This window comes from Chelonoidis abingdonii, chromosome 3, assembly GCF_003597395.2.
Source record: "Chelonoidis abingdonii isolate Lonesome George chromosome 3, CheloAbing_2.0, whole genome shotgun sequence".
Classification (NCBI taxonomy): Eukaryota; Metazoa; Chordata; order Testudines; family Testudinidae; genus Chelonoidis; species Chelonoidis abingdonii.
In genome coordinates, this window is record NC_133771.1 from 917,225 (window position 1) to 935,937 (window position 18,713).

Sequence of the window (18,713 nt, forward strand, 5' to 3'; positions counted from 1 at the left end):
TGGGGGGGTTAAGCAGAGCAGGGGCAGTACCGGGGGGGGACACAGCACAGCGGGGGCAGTACTAGGGGGGTTAAGCAGAGTGGGGGCAGTACCTGGGGAAGGGTAAGCAGAGTCGGGGCAGTACAGAGGGGGGTTAAGCAGAGCGGGGGCAGTACTGGGGGGGAGGGTAAGCACAGTCGGGGCGTGCAGGTGGGAAGGGATGCTCCAGAGCCAGCTCTCTCCCTGGCTTGCTCAGGGAGGCAGAACTGCTGCCATCACAGCAGCCGGACAGGGAGTTCCTGGCTTGGGCCTCTTGGCCCCTCCTAGGGAAGGGCAGCGCCACGCCCAGCACTTTCCTGGATCCCCAGGCCAGAAAGGTCTCTTGTCATCTATTCTGAGCCCCTGCATCATGCAGGCCGGAGACCTGCCCCAGGGCAGAGCGGCTAGAAGAACATCCTATCGAGTGAAAAAATCCACCAGGACCCTGGGGAACTTGTTCCTATGGGTCACTCCCCTCACTGTGTACATCTCCGCTCCAGTCCCTGTCTGGCTTCCACTTCCAGCCCTAGGCCTGTGTTCGACCCTCCTTGGCCAGACGGATGAGCCCACTGTTAAATATTTGTTCCCCATGTCAGTACTTACAGCCTGGGCTCAAGTCACTCCTTCACCCTCTCTTCGCTAGGCTAAATCAATGGAGTTCCTGGAGTCTAGCATTATAGGCAGGTTTTCTAATCCCTTAATGATTCTCATGAGTCGTCTCTGCCCCCTCTCCAGTTTTATCAATCTCCTTCCTGAACTGTGGGCCCCAGAACTGGAGAGGGGATCCCATCTGCGGGCGCACGGATGCCAAATACAAAGAGAAAGTAACCGACTTCTACTTGAAAATCCTGTTTGTGCAGCCCAGGGTCACATTTGCTCTTTTGGCAACAGCATCCCACTGAGAGCTCACGTTAGAACATAGAAATGACCAGACTAGGTCAGACCACGGGTCCATCCAGCCCAGTGTTCTGTCTGCCAGAGGGAATGAACAGAACAGGGGATTGTCCAGTGATCCCTCCCCAGCTCCTGGCAAACAGGTCTAGGGGTGCCTCAAATGTGGTGTTGTGACCCCACTCGTCTTGGCTGATAGCTCTATCCTCCAGAATGTATCGAATTCCTTTTGAACGCACCCACAACATCCCCTGGCGGCGGGTTCCACAGGTTGACTCTGCATGGTGTGAACTTCCTCGTGTTGCTTTTCAACCTGCTGCCTGTTAACGGCATTGGGTGACCCCCTAGTTGTTGGGTTAGGAGAAGGCGTAAATAGCGCTGCCTGATTCACTCTCTCCACCCCAGTCACGATTTTACAGACCTCTGTCATATCCCCCGTAGTCGCCTCTTTGCCAGGCTGAACGACCCCCTCTGGTTAATCTCCCCTCAGACACAAGCTGTTCCACCCCCAAATCATTTGTGTTGCCCTTCTCTGTATTCTCCTCGGTTGTAACAACGTCTGTTCTGCTTGAGCTGGGTGACCAGCTGTGTGTGCAGGATTCAAGCTGTGGGCGTCCCCTGGATTTGTACCGTGGCACATGATATTTTCTGTCTTATTATCAATTCCTTTCCTGATGGGTTCTAACATTACTCACTTTTTTTGAGTGCTGCTGCTGCTGTTCTGTTGCCCCCGCACCAAGCTTTGTAACTCTTCCCCATCTGCTCTGGACGGAACGAGACGTCCTGTGCCCAAGGGGCATGAGCAGGGTGCACACAAGCCCTCACGCCTGGCAAGTGGCTGTGGCTCATCCTGCAGCAGTGGGACTGCGGGCGGGTCTGGGGTTTGCCTGCCTGTGGGTGGGAGGGGCTGCTTCCCGGGCCTGGGCACTGAGCAGCTGCCGCCAGCAGGAATCCAGCTTCCTTGTCCACTTCGCCTCCTTGCCGGCATTGGGGCCATGCCCCGCCCTGGGTCACACCTTGCTGGCACTGGGGCCCTGCCCTGGGTCACACCCCGCCCGCACTGGGGCCCCGCCCCCCGCCCTGGGTCACACCTTGCCGGCACTGGGGTCATGCCCCGGAAGTGTTGCTGGCAGGGGGCTGCCAGGGAGGGGTTCTAAGCAGGGAGCTGGGGTGAGGACAAATACCCCTCTCTCAGGGTCCTGGCAGCCCCCCCACCCTCAGGTGGGTGTGGCAGGGGGCATGACAGACACTGCAGGCCTGCTGGACGGGCGTGTGAGCCAAAAAAACCCTGCCAGGCACCTGCGGCTTAGAGGGCTGTCCCCCCTGGGCTCGGCTGGGCGGCTATCTGGCTCGCTAACTCGTGTGTGTGTGTGCGTGCGTGCGTGCGCGTGCTGCAGTAACTAGTGGCCTGATGCTGCCCTGACTCCCTGGGACCAGTCCCTCAGCAGGCTTGGGCAAGAGACATTGGAACTGGAAAAGGTTCAGAAAAGAGCTGAGAGATTAACCAGCTGAGAACTCTTCAGCTTGGCAAAGAGATGAGTATGCGGGGGATCTGACAGAGGGCTAGAAAATTGTGACTGGTGGGGAGAGAGTGAATAGGGAAGTGTTGTTTGCTCCTCATAACACAGGGCCTAGGGGGTCACCACATGAAATGAACAAGCAGCAGGTTGAAAAACAAACACAGGGCAGTATTTCTTCACACAACGCACAGTCAACTTGTGGAACTCATTGCCAGGGGATGCTGTGAAGGCCCAGACTAGAACAGGGTTCAAAGAAGAACTAGAGAAGTTCCTGGAGGACGGGTCCATCAATGGCTATTAGCCAGGCTGGGCAGGGATGGTGCCCCAGCCTCTGTTTGCCAGGAGCTGGGAATGGGCGACACGGGGTGGGTCACTCGGTGACATAGGCGCCAACTCCGTGGATGCTCCGGGGCTGGAGCACCCACAGGAAAAAAAATTGGTGGGTGCAAGCTCCTCTCCTGCTCCTGCTCCACCACCACCTCCTCTGCCTCCTCCCCCTGAGTGTGCCGTGTCCCCGTTCCTCCGCCTCCTTCCCAGCGCTTCCCGCCCAGCTGCAGCCAAACAGCTGTTTGCATGCTTGGGAGGTGGGGGTGGGGGTGGCAGCAGGGGCGGGGGGAGAAGTCGGAATGTGGCACGCTCAGGGGAGGAGGAGGGGAAGAGGTGGGGCCAGGGCAGGGCTTTGGGGAAGGGGTTAGGATGGGGGTGAGGCAGGGGCAGGGCCTCATGGAACGGATGGCATAGGGGTGGGGCACAGGAGGGGGTCAAGCACCCCCCAAGAAAGAGGGAAAGTCGGCACCTGGGCTTGCTGAGTCCCTGTTCTGTTGATTCCCTGTGGGGCACCTGGCACTGGCTGGAGACCTGGCTAGAGCGACCCTTGGTCTGACCCACTGTGGCCGTTGCTAAGTAAGGAGCAGGACGGAGACCAGCAGGAATATGTCCGTGCCCATGGGCAGGCGCAGGGCCCCAGCACAGCAGCTGCAGGAGCAGCACCAGGGCAGAGCTGCCCCAGCCCGGGGTTCAGGGAGTCTGGTGCCTTCACCCTGCAGGGGGCGCTCTGCAGCGCACCCCACTGCGCAAAGGCAGGCTGCCCGGATGGGCCCCGGGGCGATGGCTCCCCCATTTCCCAAGATCTCACCAGAGGCAGATGGGGAGAAGAATCCCAGCAGGGCCCCTCTGCCCAAGCTCCAGCTGCCCCATGGCTCTCCCCTACCTGTGGGACAGTGTGGGTGAGGCTCCCCCATTTCCCAAGAGCTCACCAGAGGCACCAGAGGCAGATGGGGGAGGACTCACCAGAGGCAGATGGGGAGAAGAATCCCAGCAGGGCCCCTCTGCCCGAGCTCCAGCTGCCCCATGGCTCTCCCCTACCTGTGGGGGACAGCCCCTGGTCAGTGTGGGTGAGGCTCTTGCACCCCATTGGCGGTGGAAAGAGCCAAGGGTAGGGCCTGGTGGGGCAGCCCCACAGCCAGCTGGCTGGACGTGGGGGGCCTGCTGGGCAGAGCAGAGGCTCAGGGCTGGGGTGTCTCCATTTCTGGCTCCGAGCGCTGCAGGCCTGGTGCTCAGTCCTGGGGGTCCTGGCACTGGCGGCAGGCGGCCATGTCCTCCAGGTACCGCTCCACCTGCACCGTGCACGAGATGAAGCCAAAGGTGCTCTGCAGCTGGGCGGTGGCTTCCTGCAGCACATCTTCCATGTCTGCGCCGGCACCTGCAGGCAAAGGGGGCAGCCCAGCCCCCTGTGAGCATCGCTTGGGAGGGGCCCGCAGGGACCATGTGTGGGGGTGGGGCCTGCAGGAATCGCACCGCAGGGGCAAGGCATGCAGGGAGCACATGTCAGGGTGGAACATGCAAAGACCCCGTCCCTGGTGGGATGGGGGGCAGGGACCCCATTCTGTAGGGGGAGGGGTGCCCCACAGCTGCGCTGGAGGGAGGGGTCAGGTGGGGGGGCAGCGGAGGACTCACCGACTGCCACGTGCACAGACACCATGTGGTGGCTGAGGGTCAAGGTCCAGAGGTGCAGGTTGTGAGCGTCTTTCACGTCCTTGACGGCCAGCAGCACGTCCTTCACTGCACTGAACTCGACACCCCGCGGTGCCCCTGGGGCCAAACAGGGAGGGTGAGCCTGGCACCGGGGCAGCCCAGTTCCTGGGGGTTCAGGCGTGCGGCTCCCCCAGCCTGGCAGGGCTCCAGCCCTGGCACAGGGGCTCCCCAGGGCTCTCTGGAGGGGACGCCAGAGCAGCATTGGAGCAGGCTGCGGAGGGAGGGGCCAGGCTGTCCTGGGGTGGCCCCATGGAGCCTGTGAGGGTGGGGGCAGGAGATGCACCTAGAGAAGGGGAATCACTGGGTGGCTGGAACGGGCGGGCGGGGCACTCTGGGCATGGGGAGGAGGGTGCTGGGCAGCCAGCACCTAGGGGCTGCCCCACAGCCCAGCAGAGCTAGGACGAGGTATGTCCCCACCCTCCCCCAAGCACTAGCAGGAGCATGCCAGGGCCAGGCTGCCCATGTCCTCCCATTGTCCAGCCAGGCGGTGGTGGGGTCCTCAGAACTCAGGCCAGACAGGTCCCACCAGCCAGAGTCCCTCATCTGCGACCCCTACCCTGAGTCCAAGAACCTGCATTGAGCTAACACACAGGTGAGCAAACTAGGGCCCGTGGACCACATCCAGCCCGCGGGACAGTCCTGCCCAGCCCCTGAGCTTCTGGCCTGGGAGGCTTGCTCTGCCCCTCCTCCACTGTTCCCCCTCCCACACAGCCACGGGGTTGGGGGGGGGGTTGGATAAGGGGCAAATGTGCCGGGGGGCAGTCAAGGGCCAGGGAGCAGTTGGATGGGGGCAGAGGTTTGGGGGGGGCGGTCAGGGGATGCAGAACAGGGGGCAGTTGGATAGGGCAGAAGTTCTGGGGGAGGGCAGGGGAGATAGGGAGTGGGGTCCCGGGAGCGGTTAGGGGCAGGGGTCCCGGGAGGGGGTGGTCAGGGCACAAGGAGCAGGGTGTGTGTGTGACATTATGAGTGTGATATAATATCTCATTGGAAAGTGACAGGGCCAGACAGAGTTAATTACCTCCCAGACTGACCTGACCCAGGGGCCAACTTTAGAGACTGGTTCGGAAGATCTGTAAATGACCAGAGCTTTGAAATGCAAGTCTGCAGTGTTAGAGGTAGAAGGGGAGGTGTTTGCTCAGGGCTTGGCATGTCAGCAAACAAGGCTTGTCTATTGCTAGAGCTTTGATTCAAAGATGAAAAAACGACTTCAAGAAATGAATTCAAGTCTGTCTGTATATTGATCTTTCAACCAACTCTCTCTCTCTCTCTCTCTTCTTTTCTAATAAATTTTAGCTTAGTTAATAAGAATTGGCTGTAGCGTGTATTGTGGGTAAGATCTAAGTTATCATTGGACCTGGGTGTGTGGCTGATCCTTTGGGATTAGAAGAACCTTTTCTTTTGTATGATGAGATAAGATTATTCAAGAATCATCATCATGTTTGACAGGTGTGTCTGGACGGAGGCCTGAGGCTGGGCACTTCAAGGGAACTGTGGTGTTTGGACTCTAGAAGCTGTTCTGTGCTGGTTGGTAAATCTAAGTAGTGGAATAACCACCAGCGTCTGGGGTTTGTCTGCAGTTCACCCTGATTGAGTGACCTCAGCTGGCTCCCACGGGCAGCACCGTCACAGGGGGGTTCTGAGGCGGGCAGTCAGGGGGTGGAGGTGTGTGGATAGGGGTCAGGGCAGTCAGGGGACAGAGAACAGAGGGGTTGGAGAGGGGGTGGGGGTCCCAGCAGGGGGCGGTCAGAGGACAAGGAGCAGGGGGGTGTTGAATGGGTTGGGGATTCTGACAGGGGCAGTCAGGAGGCAGGAAGTGGGAGGGGTGATAGGGAGCAGGAGCCAGACTGTTTGGGGAGGCCCAGCCTTGCCTATCCTGCCCCTCCAAACAGTTGCGCAACCCCAATGTGACCCTCAGGCCAAAAAGTTTGCCCACCCTGGGCTACTACGTCGGCCTGAAAGGCAGCCAGGAGCCGGTGCAGTCACTGCTGCCCTGGGCTGTTTGGGCCTGTGGGTCACTGCCATGGGTTTAACACATGGGCCCGCTGGCCAATGGACTGTCTGGCTTCAGTTTCCAGTCACTGGATTTTGCCAGCCCCCACCCCTCAGTTTAGAAAGCCCCATAGCACCCAGGCATTTCTCTCCATGCTGGTGGGACACTTATGAACCCTATGTGTGCCTCAGTTTCCCTCCACACTTTGCATTGCTGCCCAGCGGCTACAGCAGGGTTGCTGGCACTGGTGGGGAAGAGCAACAGATGGGTCGTGTTATTGGGGGAGGCTGGGGGCCATTAATGACTGTTGATGACACTGCCCAGAACATTCCCACCCAGCAAAAGCCCCAGAAGAAGGAGATTTCCCACCCCCATTTCTCAGCAGGGAAGCCAAGACAACACCCCAGCTCAAGAACAAAGGCTAAGATGTTAGGACTAAGTGCGCTTCCCTCCACATAGACCCCAACCTCTCACCTGGGACTGAGAAAGGAGAGAGAGACAGAGCCTGAAATGGAGTCCATAGCATCTTGGCTGGCTGACTGCACTGCCTTGGCCAACTGGACTATGGCTTAACCTTTGTTTCTCTTGCTAACTTAAGGACTTCCTGGTGCTGTGTCCAGGTGACTAATAAACCCTGTTCTGTTTGGAAAACACACTGCCTGGTGTCATTCCAAAGCCTGGCCAGGGTGCATCAGTCCCTGAGGCGTGGAAAAATCTCTGACTAGGAGCTTCGTCAGCTGGACAGAGATCCCTGCATGAAGCAGGAGTGCTGGAGCCCAAAGGGTCAGTGTGTGGGGCTGGGGACGTGGACACCATGGGAGCTCCAAGACGCTGTGCCAAGCTGGGGGTGCTTCACTCCTGCGGCTCTGTCACAGCCTGACAGACTGCTGGGGGGTGGGCACTAGAGGAGTGCTGGGTGGGGGGCTTGTTGGGGGAAGGGTGAGTGCTGGGGGATGTGGGTGTTGCTGGAGGGGCAGAATGTCACACGATTGCTGGCAGGATGTTAGGTGATTGCTGGGGGATGTTGGGTGATTGCAGTGGGGAGAATGTCAGAGGTGCTGCTGGGGGAAGTTGGGGTGATTGCTGGAGGGGCAGGATGTCAGGTGGTGCTGGGGGAATGTTGGGTGATTGCAGTGGGGGAGGATGTCGGGTGATTGCTGGCAGGATGTCAGGGGGAGGTTGGGGGGAGTCGGGATGATGTCAGGGTGGTGCTGGGGGGCAAGATGTTGGAGTGATTGCTGGTGGGATTTGGGGTGATTGCAGTGGGGGGATGTTGCCGTGATTGCTGGCGGGATCTCAGGGTGGTGCTGGGGGGGAACTAATCGGCGGTGTGATTGTGGGGGGAGTCTGTTGGGGTGATTTTGGGTGGCAGATGTCAGGGTGAATTGGCCTTGGGGGGATGGTTGGGGGCAGGATGTTGGGGTGATTGCTGGGGGGCAGGATATTGGGTGACTGCTGGGGGGCAGGATGTCGGGGTGATTGCTGGCAGGACATCAGGGGGAATGTCGGGGTGATTGCTGGGGGGCAGGATGTCAGAGTGATTGCTGGGGGAGATAATGTCGGGTGATTGCTGGCAGGATGTCTGAGTGATGCTGCAGGAGGCGGGTTGTCAGGGTGGTGCCAGGATAGATCGGGCTGTTGGGGTGATGCTGGGGGACGGCTCTGAAGGGGTCAGGGGAGACTTGCTAGGGGCGCCAGAGAGAGGACCGGAGGCTGGGACAAGCACTGCCTTTGAGCAACACAGGGCTCAGCTGGGTGTGCCAGACAATGACACAGAACTACGCCCATGCCACAGCATCCTGCCTTGTGTCCTTCCCTTTGCGTCTCAGAGCTGCCCCAAAGCCACCTCAGGCTTGGGCAGGTGACTGGAAACCCACCCGTGACATGGGGGAATTTTCTGTGCTCTTTTTACGATGTTTAGGTGTGCCTCAGTTTCCCCAGTACGTTGCATTGCTCCCCAGGGTCGGGCAGGGGTGGGGTTGGCTTGCAGGGCAGGCTATGAGCCCAAGGTGGGTAGACTGAACAGTCAGCCTGGAGCTGGCTAATCGAGGGGCCCAGAGACCTAGCGCCAGCCCCAAGCGAGTCCTGGCTCAAGGCTCAGCAAGGGGCTGGGCAGAGAGCTGGGAGGGGGCCCCAGGGGAGCTCTCACCCGGGAACTGACTGAGGAAGGCAGTCGGAGACAGTCCGAACACGAGGTCTGTGACAGCTGCACTGGGTGGCCCAGACTGGACTCGCTTTAACCTTCAACTCTCTGGCTACACTAAGGGCATCACCTGCCGTGTGCCAGGTGGTTAATAAGCCGCCTGTCTGCTCGCGCTGTGAGTGTCACTGCAAACACTGGGCCAGGGGCACTGAGCCCCCAGGGTCTGGCTCAGCTGGACTCACTGCCTGGAGCTCCTGGGGTGGGGCAGGGGGGCTGCAGCCCCAGGGGCCCAGTCTCAGGAGGCAGGGAGGCCGCGTGGCTCACCCTGGGGGAAGAGAGAGACCCTGGGGGGTCTGGATCACTGCAGGCTCCCCCCAGAGACTGTTCCCAGGCTGGGGCCTAGTCCGGCCCTGGGGATCCCTGACAGGTGGTGGGAACGGTGGGATGCTGAATGCACCAGTAGTGTCGTGCAGTAAGTGACGTGTGGCAGGAAAACAAGGGTAGGCAAAGGAAACAAGAAAATGGTGTGAAAGCACCTCCCTGAGAGGGACAGCACAAGCCTGTGTGGGGATAGACGTTGCGTGTGAGGAAGCTCAACAAGAGGCAACTGGTTGCATGGCTGGAGAAAGACGGTTGATCTGAGAAGTAGGTTTCAGGCCCAAGTGGGGTTCCCAGAGGGTCCCCATCCAGCAGGGAGTCCTCACGGCCTGGCTCCCCATCGATGGTTTTGAAGTGCTGGGAGTTGGAGCTGAGAGCAACGGAGCTTTGGCTGGAGGAACAGAGACTAGCAGCCCGTGAGATGCAGTGAAAACACGAGCAAGCAGGAGAGGCAGTGAAAGTGAGAACGGGGGCTGGAGAAGCTGAGGGCCAGAGGACCCACTGAGGAGAAAGTGGGGAAAGGCCCCAGGATGCCAGTTCTAGGGGAGCCTAGACCCCAACTTGTTGCCCAGTTGGAGGAGGGGCGGGATATCGGTTCCCACCTCACTGCCTTTGAGGAGGCCTGTGATCGAATCAGGCTGACCCCGTGGGCCAGCTCCACGTCTCACCCCCTTGCTCGGTCCCAGAGCCCTAGGGGAGCCCAGCCAGATGGGCGGAACCAATACTGGGGACTAGGAACAGTTCAACCAGGCTCCACTGCTCAGGTCTGAATGGGCATCTGAGGGTTATGGGAACAGGTTTTGGGGTGTGCAGAAGATCCCAGGGGTGACCTACATGGAAGCCCCCCCTGCTGGGAGGAGCTCCCCACAAATGGGGTGGGGGGACGGGTCACTGCACTGGAGGATTTGTGTAACCTGGTTGGGTTGTGTAAACTGGCTGGGTCGGAACAACTCCAGGAGATGTGTCCCTATGAACCTAGGGTGTGGGTAGTGGGCAGGACGCCGAAGAGGCTGTGCCGCACAGGCCCGTGGGCAGATCACTTTGGGGACAGTCAGTCTGGGGATGGAGAGACCCGAAGGGGACAGGCCGAAGCTGGGGTTCTGGGAGAGGGACGTGGAGACGCCCTGGAAGTGGGAATTCGGGGGGGCTGGATGTGGGTTGACTCCTCGAAGGGGCTCAGAACCCTGAGCTGTGATGTCTGTAGGAAAACAGGGCGTACGTGGGAAGAAGCCCAGGGTTAGTGGAACAGAGGCCAGACAGAGCCCATGAGGGGTGAGCTGGGGAAGGCCCAGGGCACAGAGGCCCAATCTGGAGCTCTGGCTCCGAGAGGGACAATGTGATTGACCCGTGGAGGGAAGCAGCCACCCAGCCAGCTCCTCAGAGGCACCAGGGAGTGGCAGACAGGTGCTGATTGAGGGCATCACTGTTTAAAGACAGAGCTGATTAGGCTCCATAGAGAGTCTTTTGTTCTGTTAAGTGACCACTGCAGCTGAAATCACTGATAATCGGGTCTAAGTGCTTGGATCTGCTGTGGGACACTGTTTCTATGGAGGAGACGGCCTAGTCTGCACTAGCAGTGAGGTTGCCCTACTGAGAGCTGAGCTGAAATCACTGAGAGCTGGTGCAACCTCAAGAGACCAACTCGCAGAGGTCACACAGGCAGGTGGCAGCAGAAGGTGACTGCACAGGGCCATTGGCAACAGAGCAATGAAGTGAAAGGTGACACAACAAACAGCCGTGGCCAGAGCAAACAGTGAGCAGCTGGAAGAACAAGCAAGGTGCCTTCTTGCCCCCCACCTGGGAGGTGAACTGATGTGAAAGCACCTCTGACCTCTGAGTCGCCACTGACCAAGGACAACACCGCTGAGTGTTAATGAGGCTGTTAAGAATGCTGGAGACACAACACACTTCATGAGAACAAACAAGGCTGTGGCATCCTACTTGCTACTTAAGCAAGAGATACCACGCACTACAGACTGGAGGCCGATGTTAAGTGCATTGTCACTTGTTCATCCTGAAGTTGAACACTGGTTCCGAACAAGACCAGCAAATGCTCACTGTCTTTCTGCAAGAAACTCAACTGACAGTTGTGACAAAGTTCCTCCTCTACCTTGGTGGGTCTTGCGCTTCTTGACAGATTTGCTCACCTCCGTGATCTTCCCCACAGTCTGGGTCAGCTCCTCCTGTGTCTGATCAGGAGTTGAGAGGTTTGGGGGGAACCAGGGCCCGCCCTCTATTCCAGGTTCCAGCCCAGGGCCTGATGGATTTGCAGCTGTCTATAGTGCCTCTTGTAACAGCTGTGTGACAGCTACACCTCCCTGGGCTACTTCCCCATAGCCTCCTCCAAACACCTTCTTTATCCTCACCACAAGATCTTCCTCCTGGTGTCTGATAACGCTTGTACTCCTTAGTCCTCAACAGCACACCCTCTCACTCTCAACTCCTTGTGCCTCTTGCTCCCAGCTCCTCACATGCACCTCTTCTCCTCTGGCTACTCCTCTCCTGACTGGAGAGAGCTCCTTTTTAAACTCAGGTGCCCTGATTAGCCTGCCTTGATTGCCTGCAGATGTTCTAATCAGTTTGTCTGCCTTAATTGGTTCTAGCAGTTTCCTGATTACTCTAGTGCAGCCCGTGCTCTGGTCACTCAGGGAACAGAAAACTACTCTGCCAGTGACCAGTATATTTGCCCTCTACCAGACTCCTGTACCCCACTGGCCTGGGTCTGTCACATTGGCTAGAAGCATGTGGTGCAACAGTGAAAGACTCAGCAGCTGAAAAAGTGAAGAACTCTCTGACAGCATTCAGACAATGTGCGTACATGGCTGACGAATGCATCGATGCAAATGGGCATCAAGTCATTGTGTACATTATCTTGATGTCAGGGGTAGGCCAGTAGATGCATTTCTAGATGTTCAAGTTATAGAAGACACATCGGCTGCATCTGTGACAACCCACATCTTAGGAGAGTTAATTGGACCCCAAACAGACGGCTGCTTGTGCATTTGATGGAGCTGCAAACTTCTCTGGAAGACATGGTGGAGTCCAAGCTTTGCTCAGAGAAAAATGTAACCCTAATCTCTCCTATACACACTGCAGAGGCCATCTGCTCCAACTAGCACTGGTACGAGCTGCAGACTCTTCAAAAGACATTAAAAAAGCTACAAATTTCATGTCTTCATTATATTATTTTTTCAGCAAGAGTCGAAAAAGACTGAATATCTTGGAAAATATAGAAGATACACTGGGACTGAAGTTCAAATTAGTCCAACCTGGGAAAACCCACTGGCTTTCTCATGAGCAATCCTTGGCTGTTGTCTTAAAATTCCTCCAGCCGTTATTAGTGGCTTTGGAAAGTATTTACCAAGATGGGACGGATCTAAGGAGTGAGGCTGGTGGACTACTTTTGCTACTCCGTTCAGAGAAGAGTATCACCGGTCTCTCTCTCTCTCTCGTAAGTCTACTGTTGAAACCACAATGCCATCCAGGCATCTGCTACAACAGTAATAGATCTTTGTCCAGCAATAGAAGCTCCATTTGGATCATTCAGAGAGCTATCCATTGAAAAAGTACTGGAAGAAGCAAAGACTTCAGTCCAGAAGTTGACGAATGAAGGCATTTATATTGAATCCTTACGTGAAGAGGAAAAGAAGTGTTTGTTAAGACAACTGAACAACTACACAGACTTGATTCTTAAAAATCTACAACAGCAACTTCTAGATTCTACTCAACCTCTACGGAGCTTTTACAGATGCCTGTCCTAGAAAACACCAACAGTTGAGCGGAGTGAGGCACTACCAGCAATGGGGCTGCCATGTGATCAGGGCAGAATAGAGAATTTGAACACAGAGTGGAATATCATACAACGAATTAATGAAGATTTGACTTCAACTTATTTTTTATCATCACTAGTGGCTCAACCCAATCTTTGTGCTCTGTTTCCTGGGGTGAGAGAAGTAGGAATTCATCTCTTGCTACTCCCAGTCACAACAGCTACAGCTGAGTGTCTTTTTCATCAGTGAATAGAGTTTTGTGTTCGGAAAGAAGTCGCCTTCTGCCTGATCATGTGACTGAACTAATGAGCATATCAGCTGAAGGAAGGGAAGTGCTGGACACACGAGAAGACACAAAGATGAGCGTGTTGCATTCAAGAAGGTCATTAACAGAGTTGTGCAAAATTGTAACAAACCAAGAAGGATGTAGATGTCGTGCTCCATAGAAGGCTTGAGCAGTGAACTTTCATTTGTGTGATGATTTGAAAACACGACTTACATCTAATAAAACGGTCATGAAACATTTTCAGTTTTTACTGTGTTGCCATAGAGCCCCGCTTCACCCTCACGGTCTCACCTCCCATTGGCCCTGACACCCCCCATAAATTCAACCCCCCTCCCACTTTCAATTCCTGGGGAAGACACTGGCGCTGTCCCAGCTAGTGGCACCGAGACCCCGTAGAGCTAGACTGAGTCTGTGCTACAGCCTTAGCTATGGCCAGTTGGTTTTTAGCTCAGGCAGTAGCGGCTCATGCACTAAGCTCCAGAGGTCCCCAGTTCAATCCTGCTCACCGCCAACCAGGGTCCGGCGGCGTTACACCAGCCCAGCCTGCCATCGCTGGGGAGCAGAGGCAGAGTTGAGCCCTGTGGTGGCTAAGAGCCCAGCTGAGCGCGGGGAGACCTGGGCAGGGCGAGGGCCAGACGGGTTTGCCCTGCCCAGGGGTGAGAGAGGCCCCAGTGAAGGGTGACGCTGATGCTGGTAGACCTGGTACCACAACTGCAGGCATTAGCTAAGAACCGACAAACTTGTAGCCGGCGCCCTAGACTGGCTCCCTGTAGGTGAGTGTGGCTCACAGCAGGGTCAGACTGACGAGGAGGTGTGGGTTTACTCCCTAACAGGCTGCATGACTCTCCCTGGCAATGGTCGTTCTGACCATGTGACGCCAGCCACAGGAACGGACCCACCCAGGATGGTGCTCAAACTACAAGCGGGCCATTATTAGCCAAAGTTTTGTTAATAGTCCCCTACTCCCATGGAGAAGTGCAGCAGCCTCGGCCCACCGCTCTGCAGGCTGGAAGAGGGAAATAAAAATCATGGATGTGAAGATTTTTCATCTTGTCGCTGTCTGAGCCCTCACGGGGCCAGAGACACGAAACTGAAGCCCGAGCCCCTGGGGCTGCCCTGAACACCCTGTGAAGTGACAGCTCACTGCAGCGCTTCACTTGCTGGCTGGAACCTGGCACTTGATTAACAAACCTGTTGGTCGTTGATTCCAGGACTGGCTACAGGGGCTGACATTGGTGTAAGAGCCAGGGGGCCAATTGTCCTGGGGTAAGAGCAACCTGAATGGGGTGCGATTTTTGGTGTCAGTGACCACTGATCACTCGTGCAGTTTGTCGGGGGGCCAGGCAGGATGGGGAGCTCCAGGGCATGGCTAGGACTTCCTGGGGAGACTGGTGCAGAGCCCTAGAAGTTCACATTTGTTACTGGCTTAGTGATCTCTAACTGTAGGCCCTGCCGCCAGCTGGGGGGTCTGCCCTGCTTTTGCCAGCCTGCCCTAAGGGCAGCACTCGCAGGTGTGAGCCACTCCAGGCAGCCTGATGCTGGGAACAGACACACCTGGGCAGCAAGCCACCAGGAACTAACCTCATTCGTATCTGAACCCAGTTAGACTTTTGGCTTTCGCAACATCCCCCGGCAAGGAGTTCCACAGGCTGACTGTGCGTTGTGTGAAGAACTACTGCCCTGTATTTCTTTTAAACCTGCTGCCTGTTAACTTCATTTGGTGACCCCTGGTTCTTGTGGTATGTGAAGAGGTAAATAAACACTTCTCATTTCACTTTCTCAGCAGGTGTCATGATTTTACAGACCTCTGTCATATCCCCACTCAGTCATCTCTTTGCCAAGCTGAAAAGTTCCAGTCTTATTAATCTCTCCTCAGATGGCAGCTGTTTCAGACCCCCAATCATTTTTGTTGCCCTTTTCTGAACCTTTTCTAATTCTCATACATCTTTTTTTTCAGATGGGGCGACCAGAGATGCACGCAGTATTCAAGATGTGGACGTCCCACGGATTCACATAGTGGCATTGTTATTTACTGTCTTATTATCTATCCCTTTCCTAACGGTTCCTAACATTCTGTTCGCTTTTTGGCTGCTGCTGCAAATTGAGTGGATCTTTTCAGAGAACTATCCAGGGGCGGCTCTAGGCATTTTGGCGCCCCAAGCACGGCAGGCAGGCTGCCTTCGGCGGCTTGCCTGCAGGAGGTCCCCGGTCCCGCGGATTCGGTGGCACGCCTGCGGGAGGTCCGTTGAAGCCGTGGGACCAGCGGACCCTCTGCAGGCATGCCACCAAAGGCAACCTGCCTGCCACCCTCATGGCAACTGGCAGAGCGCCCCCTGTGGCTTGCTGCCCCAAGCACGCGCTTGGCATGCTGGTGCCTGGAGCCACCCCTGGAACTATCCATGATGATTCCGAGATCTTCCTTGAGTGGTAACAGCTAATTTAGACCCCATCATTTTATCTGTAGAGTTAGGATTATGCTTTCCGATGTGCATCGCTTTGCATTTATTGTGACGCAGGAGGGAGCGGGGTGGACTGACCTGGGAATGTTGTCTAGTTTTACTGGGGCTGTCTGCATGGGGGAGGGGAGAGCAGGGGGTGACTTTAGGTGAGGGACGATACCTGAGCCTGTCACCTGAGCCAGGAGGGGGGTGGGGCCAGATGACACCTTTGCCTGGGAAACTGGACAAAGGAAGAGAGCCGGCTGGAGAGGTTTTTAGTTTCAGTTTTGGGCTGTCTGGGAGGAGGCAGGGAACCCTGAGTCTGGGGTCTAAGCTCCTTGCCCCCCAGAGGGACCTGGCTGAGGGGTCCTGGTTGTACCTACAAGCCCTGCTTGGGACTGTGTTCCTGTCATCTTATAACCTTCTGTGTTACTGGCTGGCTGAGAGTCCCGGTGAATTGCAGGAAGTGGAGGGTGCAGGGCCCGGACTCCCCCACACTCCATGACATTTATCAACACTGAATTTCATCTGCCATTTTGTTGCCCAGTCACCCAGTTTAGTGAGATCCCTTTGTAACTCCAAAGCAGATTGCAAAGAGTGAACTATCTGGAATAGTTTTGTATCACCTGCAAAAACTTTCCCACCTCACTGCTTCCCCGTTTCTCCAGATCTTGATGTGTCCCTGGGGGACACCTCACTATTTACCTCTCTCCATTCTGAAAACTGACCATTTATTTCTACTTACTTTGCTTAAAAGCCTTTGGTGAGGGACCTTGTCAAAGGCTTTCTGAAAATCTAAGTACACTATATCCACTGGATCCCCCTTGTCCATATGCTTGTTGATCCCCTCCAAGAATTCTAGTAGATTGGTGAGGCATGATTTCCCTTTACAAAACCATGTTGACTCTTCCCCAACAAATTGTGGGTTCAAACTTCTCCAGGATGTTGGTTAAAGGGACCTACTTAGTTCAGTTGTGATGGGGAAGAGATGTTACAAAGGAGGAATTTTTTGTATTATTTTTTTATAAATGCTGTGTGTGCCTCACTTTCTCCCATACTTTGCATTGCAACCCAGCAGGGACCCAGAGGGTGATGGCTTAAGACGATCTGTTGGGGGGAGGGGGGCAGGTTGGGGAGAGGTCAGGGAGGATTTGGGGCGATCTGTCAGGGGGCAGGTTGTGGGGAGGTCGAGTAGAGCGATCTGTTGGGGGGCAGTTTGTGGGGAGCAGATGAGCGGGTTGTGAGGAGGTTGGGGGGTTGGGGCGATCTGTCGGGGGGCAGGTTGTGGGGAGCAGATGGGCAGGTTGTGAGGAGGTCGGAGGGCAGGTTGTTGGGAGGTCAGGGGGGTTTGGGGCAATCTGTCGGGGGGCAGGTTGTGGGGAGGTTAGGGCGATCTGTCGGGGGGCAGGTTGTGGGGAGGTTGGGGCGATCTGTTGGGGGGCAGATGAGCGGGTTGTGAGGAGGTCAGGGGGGGTTGGAGCGATCTGTCAGGGGGCAGGTTGTGAGGAGCAGATGAGCGGGTTGTGAGGAGGTCGGGGGGTTGGGGCGATCTGTCGGGGGGCAGGTTGTGGGGAGCAGATGAGCGGGTTGTGAGGAGGTCAGGGGGTTGGGGTGATCTGTCGGGGGGCAGGTTGTGGGGAGCAGATGAGCGGGTGGTCGGAGGGCAGGTTGGGCTGCCGAGTCAAGTAATTCTGGTCTTTTACAGCAGAGATCCCGTCTTTTCAGTGAGACCTTTGCCAAGCAAGCTGTGCCTGTCCCAGCCCCGGCGCTGCCTGCCCCAACCTGCCAGCTTGCCCAGCCTCCCTGCCATGCCGCTGCCTGAGCCGGCCCTGGCCCTCTCTCCCTGTGCCAGCATCGCACTCTGCCCCACCTGAGTCTCTGTGCCCGTGCCCAGTACTTCCATAGCAACGGAGACGTATCCTGAGGATGGAGACGGTGGAGCCCAGCATCGAAGACGAGAAGAGGAAGCGCGGGGTCTGGATTTTGTACGGGCTGCAAGGCAGGGCAAGGGTTATGCCCAGCAGCAGTGGATCCGAACCCCCCAGCAAGGGGTCATGCTAGGAGTGAACCCAGGAGTCTGCCCAGCCCACGTCTCTCAGTGGCGAGGGGGGCACCGGGAAGTGGCAGAAGGGCAGTGGAGAGCCCACATGGGGAGCTGCATAGGCCTCCTTGGCTGGGCACAGCCCACGAGGGGCCTGTGGGGATCTCAGTGCATTCTTCAGGCAGATCGTTCCACCCAGCCCAGGAGGCCTGACAGTCAAGAACTCAGTGCAGGATGGCCTCTACCACCTGGGACAGAGCATCTCCCCACTGAGCGAGCTCAGCGAGGCAGCGGAGCAGGCACACAGGTTCTGCGCACAGGCGAGCCCATCGAGGGATGGGGGAGCTGGGCCTCAAGAGGTGGGTGGGAAGAGGGGCGGCAGCGCAGGGAGGGCCATGGTAGCTGGCGCGACAGTTAGCGGGGGTCGGCGGCGGGAGGGAGGCGTAGCAGGGGTGGCAGTGCAGGGAGGAGCGGTAGCGGCGTGGACGAGGAGGGAGCGTTAGCGGGGCAAGCGGAGGGGTTAGCGGGTGTGAACGAGGAGGGAGGCGTTAGCAAGGGACCGCGACGGGAGCGGTTGATGGGCGCGGGAGGCAGTTAGCGGGGGCGCCGGGAGGCGGGAGAGGAGGCGAGTACAGGGCACCGGGCGACGAGGAGGCGTAGCGGGCCGGGAGCCGCAGGGAGGTGGTTAGCGGAGGCGTGCGGAGGGAGGGCGCGAGGAGGGAGCGGTTAGCAGTGGCACCGGGCAGTGCAGGGAGGAGCGGTAGCGAGGGTGGGGGACGGAGAGCGGTTAGCAGGGCGGGCTGGAGGAGAGGTTAGCGGGGTGCCAGCAGTGCGAGAGGGAGGCGTTAGCGGGGCGCCGGGCGGCGAGAGAGAGCGGTACGGGCCGAGGGAGGGAAGAGACGGAGGAGGCGGTTAGGGGGTGCCGGGCGGCGAGGAAAAGAGGCGGTAGCGGGGCCGAGGGGGGAGGCGACGGAGGAAGGGTGGTCGGGGGCGGCGGCGAGGAGGAAGGGTAGCAGGGCGGCCGGCGAGGGATGTGGGGGCGAGCAATGGACGTTAGAGCTGCCTGGGGTTGGTCGTTCCATACCTCATTAATGAGGTGGCAGCTGTCACGCACCTCCGAGGCTTTGCAGCAGCCCCACCACATGCCACGAAGGCGCGGCGCAGCTGGGCTGCGGCAGGGTCCCGGGGGGGGCGCACAGCAGCC

At 57.4% G+C, this 18,713-nt stretch overlaps 1 protein-coding gene across 1 annotated transcript in view; it reads right to left on the reverse strand.

Moving 5' to 3' along the window:
- Positions 1-3,917: 3,917 nt before the first annotated feature.
- SLC30A3 (solute carrier family 30 member 3) overlaps positions 3,918-18,713 on the reverse strand; it is a 25,777-nt gene continuing 10,981 nt past the window's right edge. Inside the window, exons 7-8 of the mRNA XM_032775221.2 lie at positions 4,386-4,520; positions 3,918-4,131 (exon numbers count right to left, since the gene is read on the reverse strand). Of these exons, the coding sequence (XP_032631112.1) occupies positions 3,986-4,131; positions 4,386-4,520 (281 nt within the window). The 3' untranslated portion in view covers positions 3,918-3,985. The remainder of the gene's footprint in view (positions 4,132-4,385; positions 4,521-18,713) is intronic.